The sequence below is a fragment of the Homarus americanus genome, unplaced genomic scaffold (assembly GCF_018991925.1).
Source record: "Homarus americanus isolate GMGI-L3 unplaced genomic scaffold, GMGI_Hamer_2.0 scaffold11022, whole genome shotgun sequence".
In the NCBI taxonomy this organism is placed as follows: Eukaryota; Metazoa; Arthropoda; class Malacostraca; order Decapoda; family Nephropidae; genus Homarus; species Homarus americanus.
In genome coordinates this window covers 10,726,422-10,738,359 of record NW_024737068.1, presented here as the reverse complement: position 1 = coordinate 10,738,359, position 11,938 = coordinate 10,726,422, and the positions used below count along the sequence as shown (strand labels likewise).

General features: G+C 44.9%; 1 protein-coding gene across 7 annotated transcripts in view; it reads right to left on the bottom strand.

The window, feature by feature from the left end:
• The window catches only part of LOC121872950 (F-box/LRR-repeat protein 15-like), a 35,609-nt gene extending 27,206 nt beyond the window's left edge, over positions 1 to 8,403 (bottom strand). For 5 of the 7 annotated variants that reach the window (XR_006090176.1, XM_042376095.1, XM_042376091.1 and 2 more), the window contains exons 1-2: positions 8,335 to 8,403; positions 6,525 to 6,736 (exon numbers count right to left, since the gene is read on the bottom strand). Coding sequence is in view for 6 of the 7 variants with exons in the window: in XM_042376095.1 (XP_042232029.1) it covers positions 6,525 to 6,731 (207 nt within the window). In the remaining variant the exon portion in view is untranslated. Of the gene's footprint in view, positions 1 to 6,524; positions 6,737 to 8,162; positions 8,196 to 8,217; positions 8,269 to 8,334 lie in introns of those variants that run through there. The other 2 variants (XM_042376092.1, XM_042376093.1) reach the window with 2 other exon arrangements.
• Between the last annotated feature and the right edge of the window lie 3,535 nt (positions 8,404 to 11,938).

The window sequence follows — 11,938 nt, the reverse complement described above, 5'->3', positions numbered from 1 at the left end:
CATCGGGCACGGGGTGGAGGTGGCATCGATTCCTGATCGTCATTCGTCCGCTGCCGTCTAGGCGGATCAGGTACTGTCTGGGGGCCGGTGACTCCACCACCACCCCTGACCGGTCTCACTGCCCTGACTCCTGGTTCTGGACTCATACCCACTGACCCGATACGAGTGGCAGGAGGTTGTGGGCGGTCAGGCTGAACCTCCGTAACATGTTCTCACTGGTGTGCCCCATTGCGCATTCCATTTCTCAGCAACCTTCCCCAGTGCTTGGTGACGTTGTAGTGCTGCCTGGCGGCAGGCACCGAGTCCCTCAGTTGTTGTCCTGTCAAGAGTTGAGCCGGCGATGCGTTGGAATCCTGCAGTGGTGTGTTCAGGTACTGCATCAGGGCCCTCGTGGCCTTGTCCGTGTCTAGGGAGCCCCCTGGACCTGTTTTGCCCCTCAGTAGTCTTTTGGCTGACTTCACTGCTGCCTCGGCCCAGCCGTTGGGCTGTGGGTAGTGTGCTGACGACACCCTGGGCGGCACACACCAGTCTATGAAGAATTTCGACATTTCGGCGCTCATGAAGTTGGTCTCTCCGTCACACGAGAGAACCTCAGGGATACCAGACCGTTTAAAAAGCCTCCTGAGGTGGACACCAGCTTGCCGCTTGTGGGGCCATTTGGTAGGTGCTCCACCTCCAGCCATCCCGTGAGCTGGTCCTCATATGCGAGGTACATATACCCGTCCAGCTGGAACAGATTGGTTGCAACCTGCTCGAATGGATATTCCTGCGGTGGCGTGGGTATCAGGGACTCTGTGGGGGGAGGAACGGTGCGTGCCGCTCGCACACCTGGCACTGACACCTTTTCTGCTCTACCTCCGCGTCTATGCCGGGCCAGTACACCGACTGCCTGGCCCGCTGTAGCATGGAGTCGTGGCCCTGGTGTCCTGCGTGTAGGTTCTTAAGCACTGGCGCGTCTCAGGGCTGAGGGAATCACGAGCTGCAGATGCCCTTCATCAGGGGCAAAATCAAGCAGGTTTCTGTGGCACAACAGGTGCTGTTGCATCTTGTAGAAGGGGCGGAGAGTGAGCGGTTCACCATCCTTGCGGTCCACCCAATCGCTGGCCGACACACGGGCGTGTATCAGCCTGTATTCGTCATCGCGCCTGGCCTTTTCCTCCACAAGACGCTGGTCCACGAATGCGTCTTCGCCCTTCAGAGGGCAGTATCGGGTAACTGGGGAGGGTGTCGGCTGCGCAGTTGTCTTTCCCTCACAGGTACTTGATGCAAAATGAATACATCAGCGTCTTCTCCTTCAGGTTAAGTATCTGTAGGTTGCCGATGTCCTCGAGTTTCTTTTTTTTGGAGGTCTTCATCAGCGTACGATGGTCCGTGGCCAAGGTGAGGTCCAGGCACCAAGCAATGGCTAGTGCCTCACCCTCCAGAGTGAAGTAGTTCTTCTCAGCTGGCGTCGGCTGGCAACTGCCGCACAGTCAGCTTCCAACCTTCCTTGCAGCATAGGGGCGTCTCCGGCGTCACGCACTGGCAGTACTGTTGCAATATGACAAAGCCTATCTCCTGTCGGCTGTAGTCGGTGAGTGCCATTGTTGGCCGTGAGATGTTTTAATACCGCAGCCCCTCTGCAGCTAGTTTGCCCACCGCCTCCCTCGTCTCTTCGAAAATCACCTGCAACTGGCTGTCCCAACAGACTGTCTTGTTGGTGGGCTTCTTCAGTAAGTTGCTAAAAGGCTCCATCAGGGGCGTGACAGCGATGAACGGGGCCACCTGGTTCATGAGGCCGAACCAGGATTGAATGTCGGTGATTGAGGGCTCGGGTGGTATGCAGAATTTGGTGATGCTGCTGATGAGGTCCTGGCTCGGCTGGTAATCCTCCTAGTTGAGAAGGTAGTCCGCGAACGTCACGCTCCTCCTACAGAAGCGGAACGTGTCGGACCTGAAAGTGACCCCACCCTTCACACATGTCTCGAGGAAATCGTATGTGTGCCAGAACGCTTCAGCGATGCTGTGGTCGTATAACAATGGTGTTATCGATGCACTTCATTTTCCTTGGTACGTCCGCCACCACGTCGTTGAAACGTCTGGTGAATGCGTCCTGTGCTGCACAGTATCCCATGGAGGTGAGCTTGTAGTGGAATCGGCCCCAGGGGGTATTGAACGTTGTGAATCTCTTGCTCTCGTCATCAAGTGGGATCTGGTGGTACCCCGAGTATGCGTCCGCCACCATCTTGAATGTGTGCTTCGGGACACTCGAGATCATGTCGAAGGGGGGGCGGGTGTGGTCGGTCTCACACTGACTCGCCTGGTTGAGGTGCTGAAAGTCTACCGTCCTGCTCAACCGCCCATCCCTTTTGGGGACGACCACCATGCGAGAGCACCATTCTGTCAGCTCTCCAACGGGCACAGGCTCGATGATGCCCCTCCTCACGTCTTCCTCGAGCTGCTGGTGAACCTCGTCGTAGAAATAGTGGGGTATTGTTTCGGGCATGTGCACCGCATACGGTTTAACGTCTGGAAAGCAGGTGAATATGGTGGGGAGGTCCTTGCATCTCGAGCAGGGGGGGTGCAGTTCACCGCGAATGCCGTACACCCGGAGTACTCAACGAACCACTTCTCCAGCCTCTCCACATTCTCTTCTTTCAACTCGCATGGAGGCGTTGTGGGTCGGGCAGGGGTGCTTGGCTCCTCTTCGATGAGCCTGTGGCGCTGACAAGTGTCGGTGCGCTGGGGAAGTCACAAGGCACCAAACCAAGTCCTCTGCACACAGACAAAGACAGGTACAGAGACTGCATGCCTTCTGTGAAATACAGGCGCGTCCTGGTTGTGGCATGTCCCACGGTGACTTGGCACTCCTTGCTCCTGAGTATGTTCACATCCCCTCCGGCGATGTGGTTTACTGCGGTGTAGGCTCCGTCCAGGTGGTATGGGTCTAGCCCCAGAGCGCGGACATGTTACAGCCCGGTCAGACACACCTGTGTGCCAGTGTCTGCTATGGCGCGCAATTACCGTGCCTCCTCCGCCCCACTGCAGCTGATCGACACAGTCAAACTAGCCGTGTCCTTCGTCAGGCCCGCGACCACAGCCGCGCCCGAGGTGCTTGCGTAGACGCTGGGTTGTACTGGTGACTTGAAGACGTGCGCGAGGAGTCCCTCCAGGCCGCACTTGTAACAGGTTATGTGCAGCGTGGGACACTTCTGGTTGCCAGCACACTTGCCGCGCCTGTATGTTTGGCAACGTCGCTGAGGTCGGGTGCGAGGGGTACCGGCATTGCTATGTGACGGCGGCTTTGGTTTAAAATGGCGGGTTCCGGTGCCCGCAACCGCCCCCGCACACAACATGGAAGCGGTTGTCTCCGCTGACTCATAAACCTCACATGCACTTATAACGTCGCCCACATCTTTCAAAGGTGGGAGCCGGCGCAACACTTTACCTTTCATACTGGGGTGAGCGAGCCCCATCACTAGTTTCTTCGCAAGCATGTAGTCATCCAAGCTAGGCTCACCTGAGCGGCACTGAAACCTGCACTCCGCAACCTTCGACCCGCACCTCACTACATACCTGGATATGTTGTCGCCGGGTTCATGTGTGTAGGTGAAAAAGTCTGCCCACGCACCCACAACGCACTTTGGGCCTACCACAACACTTTCTACAGCCCTTAAGGCTTCCTCTACCGTCATGTTATCATAGACAAACTTGTTCACTCGCGCATCAATGCACTGCTGCACCTCCGTGTCACACAGAAGGCAGACGCAACCTGCTGCCAGAGCCTGTGGCCAGTTGCATTCGTAACTAGGTGGCGACGCTGAATGCCCATGGACGCCTTGCCCGGGGCCACTGGCGGGGCAGGTGAGTGCCCTGCTGTCTGGGCCTGCTGTGGGAGCATAGGGTACAGCAGGCCAGCTCCAATACCGTGTAAGCTGCCATTGCTCAGTGGCAATGGTACTGGGCCCGTGTTGACAACCAAATGTGGACTGAGTTCCACGCCGCCCTCGCTGCTCCGATGGTGCTGGCCTGGGAATGCCACTGTAGACGTCTTCCTCTGGGACATCCGTAGAAGTACACTGCGCCATGTTAGGGAGCCAACCCGGAGGACAATGAAAGGCCGTGTCCATATTCTGTTTATTAGTGAAGGTGACAAGGGAGAACAGACATGTCCACACAGCTTGGAGGCTGAGCCGGAACTGATTGTTAAACTTCTGCGGCCGCTGTTGGTGGACCCATACACTGTTGCCAAACTGGCACATACCCTAACAGTAAGTAATGAGAAATATCCCTCCTCTCAGTTACTTACTTCCCATCTCTCTCTTCTACACTGTTGTCATATACTGTGTTACTGAAATATTTACATGATCGTAAGGTGCAAATTCCCCCTCTTACGTCTGGCTGCCTCTCCTTCCACCTGCCACAAACTACTGTTGATACGATTATGACAGTCAGGGGCAGCCTTTCACAAGTTCACCAACACCATGTTTTTGAACCAATTAGGGTATTGGTGCTGTGGACCTGCCCAGAGTTTCTTACAAAATGGTAGACATAAATACTACACTGTAACAGAAGAGCCAGTGATCATTCTTCCTCTACTGAAAGCTGCCCTCTCTACCATAAGTATTTCTCATAAGTATTCATTGTTCGTGAAGTACAACATTTGAAGGTGACGCTCAGTTGTGTTAAGTTCAGTAGTGTTATTTCCTGCCATGTAACTTTTAGCCGAGTCAGTGTAGTCATGTATAAAATCGCTACTGTTCAGAAAGTTAAAACTAAGAGTGCTCGAAGTGATTAAGTAAACAGACTATTACAAGGCATCTTGACTTATTATCTATCATCCCAATGTGTCTAGAGACAACCTTCATTATAATACACTGTAGTGTGTTTCAAGACTACATTCTGTGTGTTGTACTGTACAGGTATTCCTCGCTATACGAATGGGTTACGTTCCTGAAAACCATTCCTTAAGTGAATTTTTGTATATCGAATAAAAGCACATATGAAATCAATTTACGAAAAAACCAAAACAACCTAACTAATGATAAATGGGACACTCCTACTGTAATTTTCTACTATGCAGCTAAAACCATTAGGGAAAACTAAATGAAAATTTAACAGCCACCATTTTCATAAACGCTGGCAGTGTCACATGTGGCTGTTCTTAAACCTCACCATAGCAACCAAGCCCAGCTGGGGATACTGACTCTTAGCAACACTACCTCTCCTGCAGTCACACACAACGAAATTTTTATTCCTTTATGTTTTGAACTTAAGTTATTTTTTTTTTTTTTACATTATGTATGTAGCATTGTGTGTGTGCATGTAACTGAGTAAGAAAACGTGAAGAAAGTTGAGTTTATCTACCTGAAATTTTAAGTTGAAAAATAACCATAATATAACCCCCAGCTCAACCTACTAACTCTTGCTGGTGCACAAAGAAATTTTTATTTGTTTAAGATAATTGTTTTATATTTTTATTTTTGTTGCACATTTTGTATGTAGGATTGTGTGTGCATGTAAGTGCACAGTTCATTAAAAAATATTTTTTCTAGAAGATATGTTACCTCTATTTATCTTTAAAAAATATACTGTATTGTCTTTAATGGGGTAATATAAAGTGGTCGAATTAGAATTGTTATACAGTAGTCCTAAAAAGAGCTAATAGGTACAAAATAACATGATGTGTAAACTTACTGGAGGGGGTGGGGGGGCGTACTGGCCTTGCCTTGCAAGTTTGTTTTTATTTATTTATTATTATATTCTTGCATTATCAGCCTCTTATGGTACATGTTTCATCATAAATAATATAAAGTACAGAATTAAATAACATAACAAATCTGATAATCTGTAATTTCACTTCAAAATAAAGGAAATACTATATAGAAGGAAATGTACATGACATTTATTGCACATTAAAATACAAATTTAAGGGTCATCAGAAGGGTGGGGGGCTAATGAGTGGCTGCCTAGTGCACAGTGCCTCTCCCCCACCCCCCCCAAAAAAAAAAATAATAGTAAAAATAAAAAATAAACTTTGTAAAAGTCCAGACAAATAGTAAAAATAAAAAATAAACTTTGTAAAAGTCCAGACAATCAGCAACTCCAGACCCCCTTTTCTCACCCAAAGTGTCAGGACTTAAAGGGTTTACTGTACAATTTACCATAGTCGAGTTAGTTATGCTAAATATGCTTTAACTTCATAGGTTTTCTTTGTACAGGTATATAATTGTCACTCAAATTATGCATATAAACATTTGAATGGCAGATAAAGTAAACTGACATTACTCTTGTTGGGCCATGAGAGTGGATGGAACTTAGGCCTGCGATAGTTCCAACTACATAACTAACGATTAATGGGCTAGGAGGGGGGTTGGAGGGATTGAGACACATTTGGGCACCCTGCTTCTCCCTGGCCTGACTTCGACCTTTTCTCTGTTAGTCGAATATTGTTTTTCACTGTAAATATCATTGTAGGGCAGATAAGCATTAACTTCAAACAAGCAACAGTAAAGAATAAATTTCTAATAAGACTTTAAAATCACCTTTTGTAGAGAACTATTTGTCATAGTACATTCTGAAAAATCCAGTTTTTCACAAGAGCACATATAGTCTATGTACAGTTGCTGGAAGTCTTTGGACACTCCTTGCAAGTGACACAGATCTGCGACTTTCAGCAGAGGGAATATATGGCGGAAAATAACGTCATCCCACGGAAGGTCGCTCAGCTGGAGTGGCTCCTTATATGACATACTTTCTGTAAGAAAAAGTAAGTTACCGTACATATATAGATACAGTAAAGTATCTATCAACCAAATACTGTAATTTGAGACCTAGACGGTTCCATGGACAATTACATAAAGTTGATACTAACATGAACAAGAGTCCAAGGAAAGCATGTAATAAACCATGGTACTTGACACTTGCATCAGTTTGGTTACATAATTAGTTTCTGCAAATACTTCTTCATTCTTTAACACACTTAATATTATTAAGTCCTAAATAAGTTTTCAATGTGTCATCATTCTCCTACAATCACTATAAAGGTACAGGGTACAACTTTCTCCTCAACTCACACCATCACACACACTGTCACTCAATATAAACCTAAACACAGTAAGCTTGGCTGTAAAATACAGTACGTACATATATTTTTTATGTTGGCAGGTCACAACCCTATTCTTCCCATTTATTAAATTATTTGGTATCCAAATATTCAATAACTGAAAGGCTTTCAAAAAACCTAACCCCATTTGGCTAGCAAGGGATACCTGTTACATCTTCAGGGGATGAAGACATTACGTATATGGGGTTAACAGCTCAGTATTGCACATTATTAACACTGAGCTTTGAACATTGCATACTGTACTGGACTCGTGGAAGGAGGCTATGAGAAGTACAATACTGTACAGATCTGCCTGACCAAGTTCACCACATTCTTCAACTGTTTATCACCTGTCTTGTTCTCGCAATGGACATAATGTGTTTTTTACTTTCCAGCTGCTTGGCTACGCCACCGTCGCGGGTGGATAAGAAAAATTAACATTGAGAGAGCTATCCTCCTCTTGTCTCAGAATTTTTGCAAACACCCTTCCCATGTCTCTCTCAAGCCATGATAATGGATGTTATGCGAGAACAAGACAGGTGATAAACAGTTGAGGAATATGGTGAACTTGGTAAGGCAGATCTGTACTGTACTTCTCATAGCAGCCTTCCACAAAGGAAAAAGGAAACACTGGAGCACCTTAGGTTTTGTCTTTATTCAAGACATCTTCAGAGGCAACTGAATTTACAGGGACTGAGAGAGGCTTATATACAAAGGGTGACCGTACATAACATCAGGTGCTCCAGTGTTTCCTTTTTCCTGTTTTGTTTTATCAATATACAGGAGGTCCCCGACTTACAAATGCACGCCGATATGAACAGGGTTAAACTTGAAATTTACAGTATTTTATTTACCTGATGACTTATTTTTTAATGTTATTTATTGTATTTTGTCATTCTTTTTCTTCTTTTGTCTTAAATTAAATGATTTTAAATGTATATAAGGACTTAGGCTATGATATATATATATATATATATATATATATATATATATATATATATATATATATATATATATATATATATATATATATATATTTGGGTAATTAGTCGGACCGCTTTAAAGACCCAGACTTTACCAGCACTGGGGCAGGTTCAGATACATTCAGGAGCCAGTGCATGCCCAGTACTTGCCAACAGTGCATAACAGAGACGTGACCGACCGCCCAAGCAGCTAACTAGCCGACCAGTGGCGACTGGCGAAGAGGATAAAAGTAGAAGTAAAAAGCAGATAACCACACAGACACTCACAGCATCACCAGTGGACTGCCTTTATGTAAACACTAGGCAGTGTTAAAAAAGTTCCACGACCAAAAGTCTCATAATTTATTGTTCAAATGATGTGAATCAATAAAACTTGAAATAACCTTCAGTAGTTTATATTTCGCTAAATATTATAGATTAATGTTATCACAACTTTATTCGAGAAATCTTTTTAATATTACCCGACTTGTCAATTGAAATCCTTAACAACAGTAAGAGTTGCCAAAGGGTAAATATGAGTCGTATTTCCCATCAGATTTTCATTGGTCGCCATGGTCTTAGTTACTGGTGGATCCAGTAAGCCTTGACATGAGGTGATGTAGTTTATGATACTCTGCCGCTGCCATAGGTTGGCTACAGTTAGTTAGACCAATTTTCACCCTTGTGACCTGATTTAGGCAGGCTGATCAATGGATAGTTATTTTTCGTATTCGCGATGATCTTTCAACTTCAAGCACTTAATAATTCTTAGTTCCCCTGATTTTCATGTTTCAGTATTAAAACTTCCAACTCTCCTCTCCTTCCCTCATGTTTTTATCCCTTTTTATGCCTATCTACGTTAGCTCTTACCATCTCTTTCTTTTCCAAATGAAAATAACTTGATTCCGGAATTCCATTACATTCATATATCTAGAAAAATGACAAGACAGGTACATTCAGGAGCCGGTGCGTACCCAGTACTTGCCAACAGTGCGTAACAGACGTGACCGATCGCCCAAGCGGCTAATGAGCCGATCTTTTTTAACGAAGAGGATAAAAGAAAATATTGGACTACAGTTTAAAAGACAAAGTATAAACCGCGACTGGCATTGTGGGGTTATCAGTGGCGTAGCTAGAGTGTGTGCCGCCCGGGGCGGCCCTTGAGTTTGCCGCCCCCCGTGCCCCCACAAAAAATACATATTGCACAGTGACTCACTCTTATATATATATATATATATATATATATATATATATATATATATATATTAAATAGTTTGTGTACCATTATAATATTACTGTACTTTCACATACTCAAATATAGTATGCTTTAAATACACACCAAACATACTTAAACTTTATAAGTAACAGTTAAACAAAAAGCAAAAACGACATATAGGATAGGGAAAAAAGTAAAAAAGTGTAAAAAATTAGGACCATTGTAGTGGACGACTCCCCTACAAACTAACTGCGTAGCAGCCCACCACCTGCTATCACATTCCAATGTGCCGCCTTCCCTAGCAACCAACCAGATGTTACCGTATCTTAGCAAAGGAACTAGTCACCGGCTACTTCTCGGGTTTTCCCACCATGACTCATAGCGGCTGCTGCGGGGTATATAAGCTCTGTCTCTCCCTTGAGATTCAGTCTGACCAATCTTCTTGAACAAGCAACATCTCCTCCAGCAAGCTCCTAGCTGTCCAGCATTCATTCAATCAGGAGGCCAGCAACAGGCAACATCTTCTCTAACGAAGCTCCTGCACATCTACCTCCTTCAACAAGCTACTCACCGCACGTCTCTACCAAGCAGCCCCTCACCACACAGCACCTCCAGCACCAGACTGTCTATCATATAACTTATATATTATACAAGAAAACCACATGTAGAGTTTCCTTCCATCCTGAGTGCTAGACAACTTTAATATCTCGATACCCCTACACCATCTTTATTTCTGAAATGAAAACTACAACTTCCTACAAAGTAACTTTTCTTGTTTTTTGTTGGCAAATTCTTCAATGACATTGTCAAAAACTATTTCATCTGTCAATTGTCGCTCTATAGACAGTATGGCAAGATTTCTCAACCGCAAGGTGCTCATAGTAGATCTTAAGTAATTCTTGATCAGTTTTAGTTTCGAAAAACTCCTCTCACAGGTAGCAACACTAACAGCAATTGTGAGGAAAATCCTCAGCATTATTACTATATTTGGAACCGAGTTCCCAAGGTTATACTTTTGAATAAACTGCAAAAGTTCAAGGGGGCCTTCTTTCCACGTCTGTATTCTGTCTTTAATAGTTATAGCAGCAACAGCAACAAAATGCTGAAGTCTTTTTCTCTCAACGAGGAACTCCTCTTTATCAATGTCGTCGTGATCGTGATCTATTTGACACTCATATTTATCATCCAAAAGATTCAATGGGGTAAGGAAGGCATATTTCTCAGCAAGTTCATGAAGCTGTTGAAATCTCAAAGTTATTTCTTGGATCACTCTGTCCAGCGAAGAAAACATTTCTCTCCTCAATTCAATGTCGTATGGCAATTCAGCATCTCGTGATCCTTCACCAAACATATGTTTCTTCTTTTTGGGTCGACGCCGATACAAAGGGATGGATTAACATCTCCAGTAGCTGCAGATATGGGTGATGAGCAGACCCAAAAGTGCCGCCCCCCAAAAGTGCCGCCCGGGGCGGACCGCCACCCCCCCCCCCTAGCTACGCTAGTGGGGGTTATGAGATATTGGTTCACACTCAGGATGGGTTGGAGAAAGGGAACTCACAATGTGCTCTCTGCATACATATTGTATTGGATGTACAATGCAGCTTGGTGCTGGGGGGTGGCAGCGTGAGTTCAAGCGTGATGTAGAGAGAGCTGGTTGGTGAGGGTGCTCAGAGGACAGGCAGCTTGTAGGGCGGCAGGGTCGCCGGCGGGAGCGAGGGCCGCCAGGCAGCGGCGGAGGAGGTGGTGTAGCTTGCTGCGGCTGTAGCTAGAAGAAGAGAGCGATAGGTCGATACGATACGAGGTCTTTAGTTAAGAGGTGAAAGAAGATTATTAGGGGTTGAAGGAAAGGTGGTGAAACTGAAATACAGTAGGAGTAGAAAGAATCTGGGCTCAACCAGATCGCTTCATCTTTCTTATTGGTGTTTTATCTTTGTTCTACTCCCTTGGGTCGTCAGACCTTTGTATTAATATTGGTTTATTTATATAATGCTGCTTATTATTATTATTTTTATTATTGTTGGAGTTAGTGAGCCCGCCCAGGTCCTTGTGTAACTGGGAGGGTAGTCACATTTTTTTTTGAGGTATTAGTTAAGTGTTAGTTGTATTAGTCTAAAGGTACACTGTATGGAGAGGCCTGCCAGGTTCTTAGTGGAGCTGGTAGGTCACTCTCATCTTTATTCCTCTATTAATGTTTTATGTGTAAATGTGTATATTGGGGCAGGAGGTGGTTCAATTACTTCTTCCTGGCTGATGTAGCTGGGAGGGTAAGCACATTATTATTATTATTATTAATTTTTTTTTTTTCGATGGAGTTAGTGAGCCCGCCCAGGTCCTTGTGTAGCTGGGAGGGTAGTCACTTTTCTTTTTCTTTTTTTTTTTTGCCATGATGTTAGTTCAATGTTAAATGTTAAATATTAGTCATGTTAGTCTAAAAGTACACTGTATGGAGAGGCCTGCCAGGTTCTTAGTGGAGCTGGTAGGTCACTCTCATCTTTTATTCTCTCTATTAATGTTTTATATGTATATTGGGGCAGGAGATGGTTCAATTACTTTCTTCCTGGCTGATTTAAACCAACTGTGTTCTTGGAATTCTTCGTTGTCTATATTATTTATCCAGTTTTGATATGTTTCTGTGTTAAGTTCAGTCACTTTTTTCCAAATATTTACAGCTTTGTT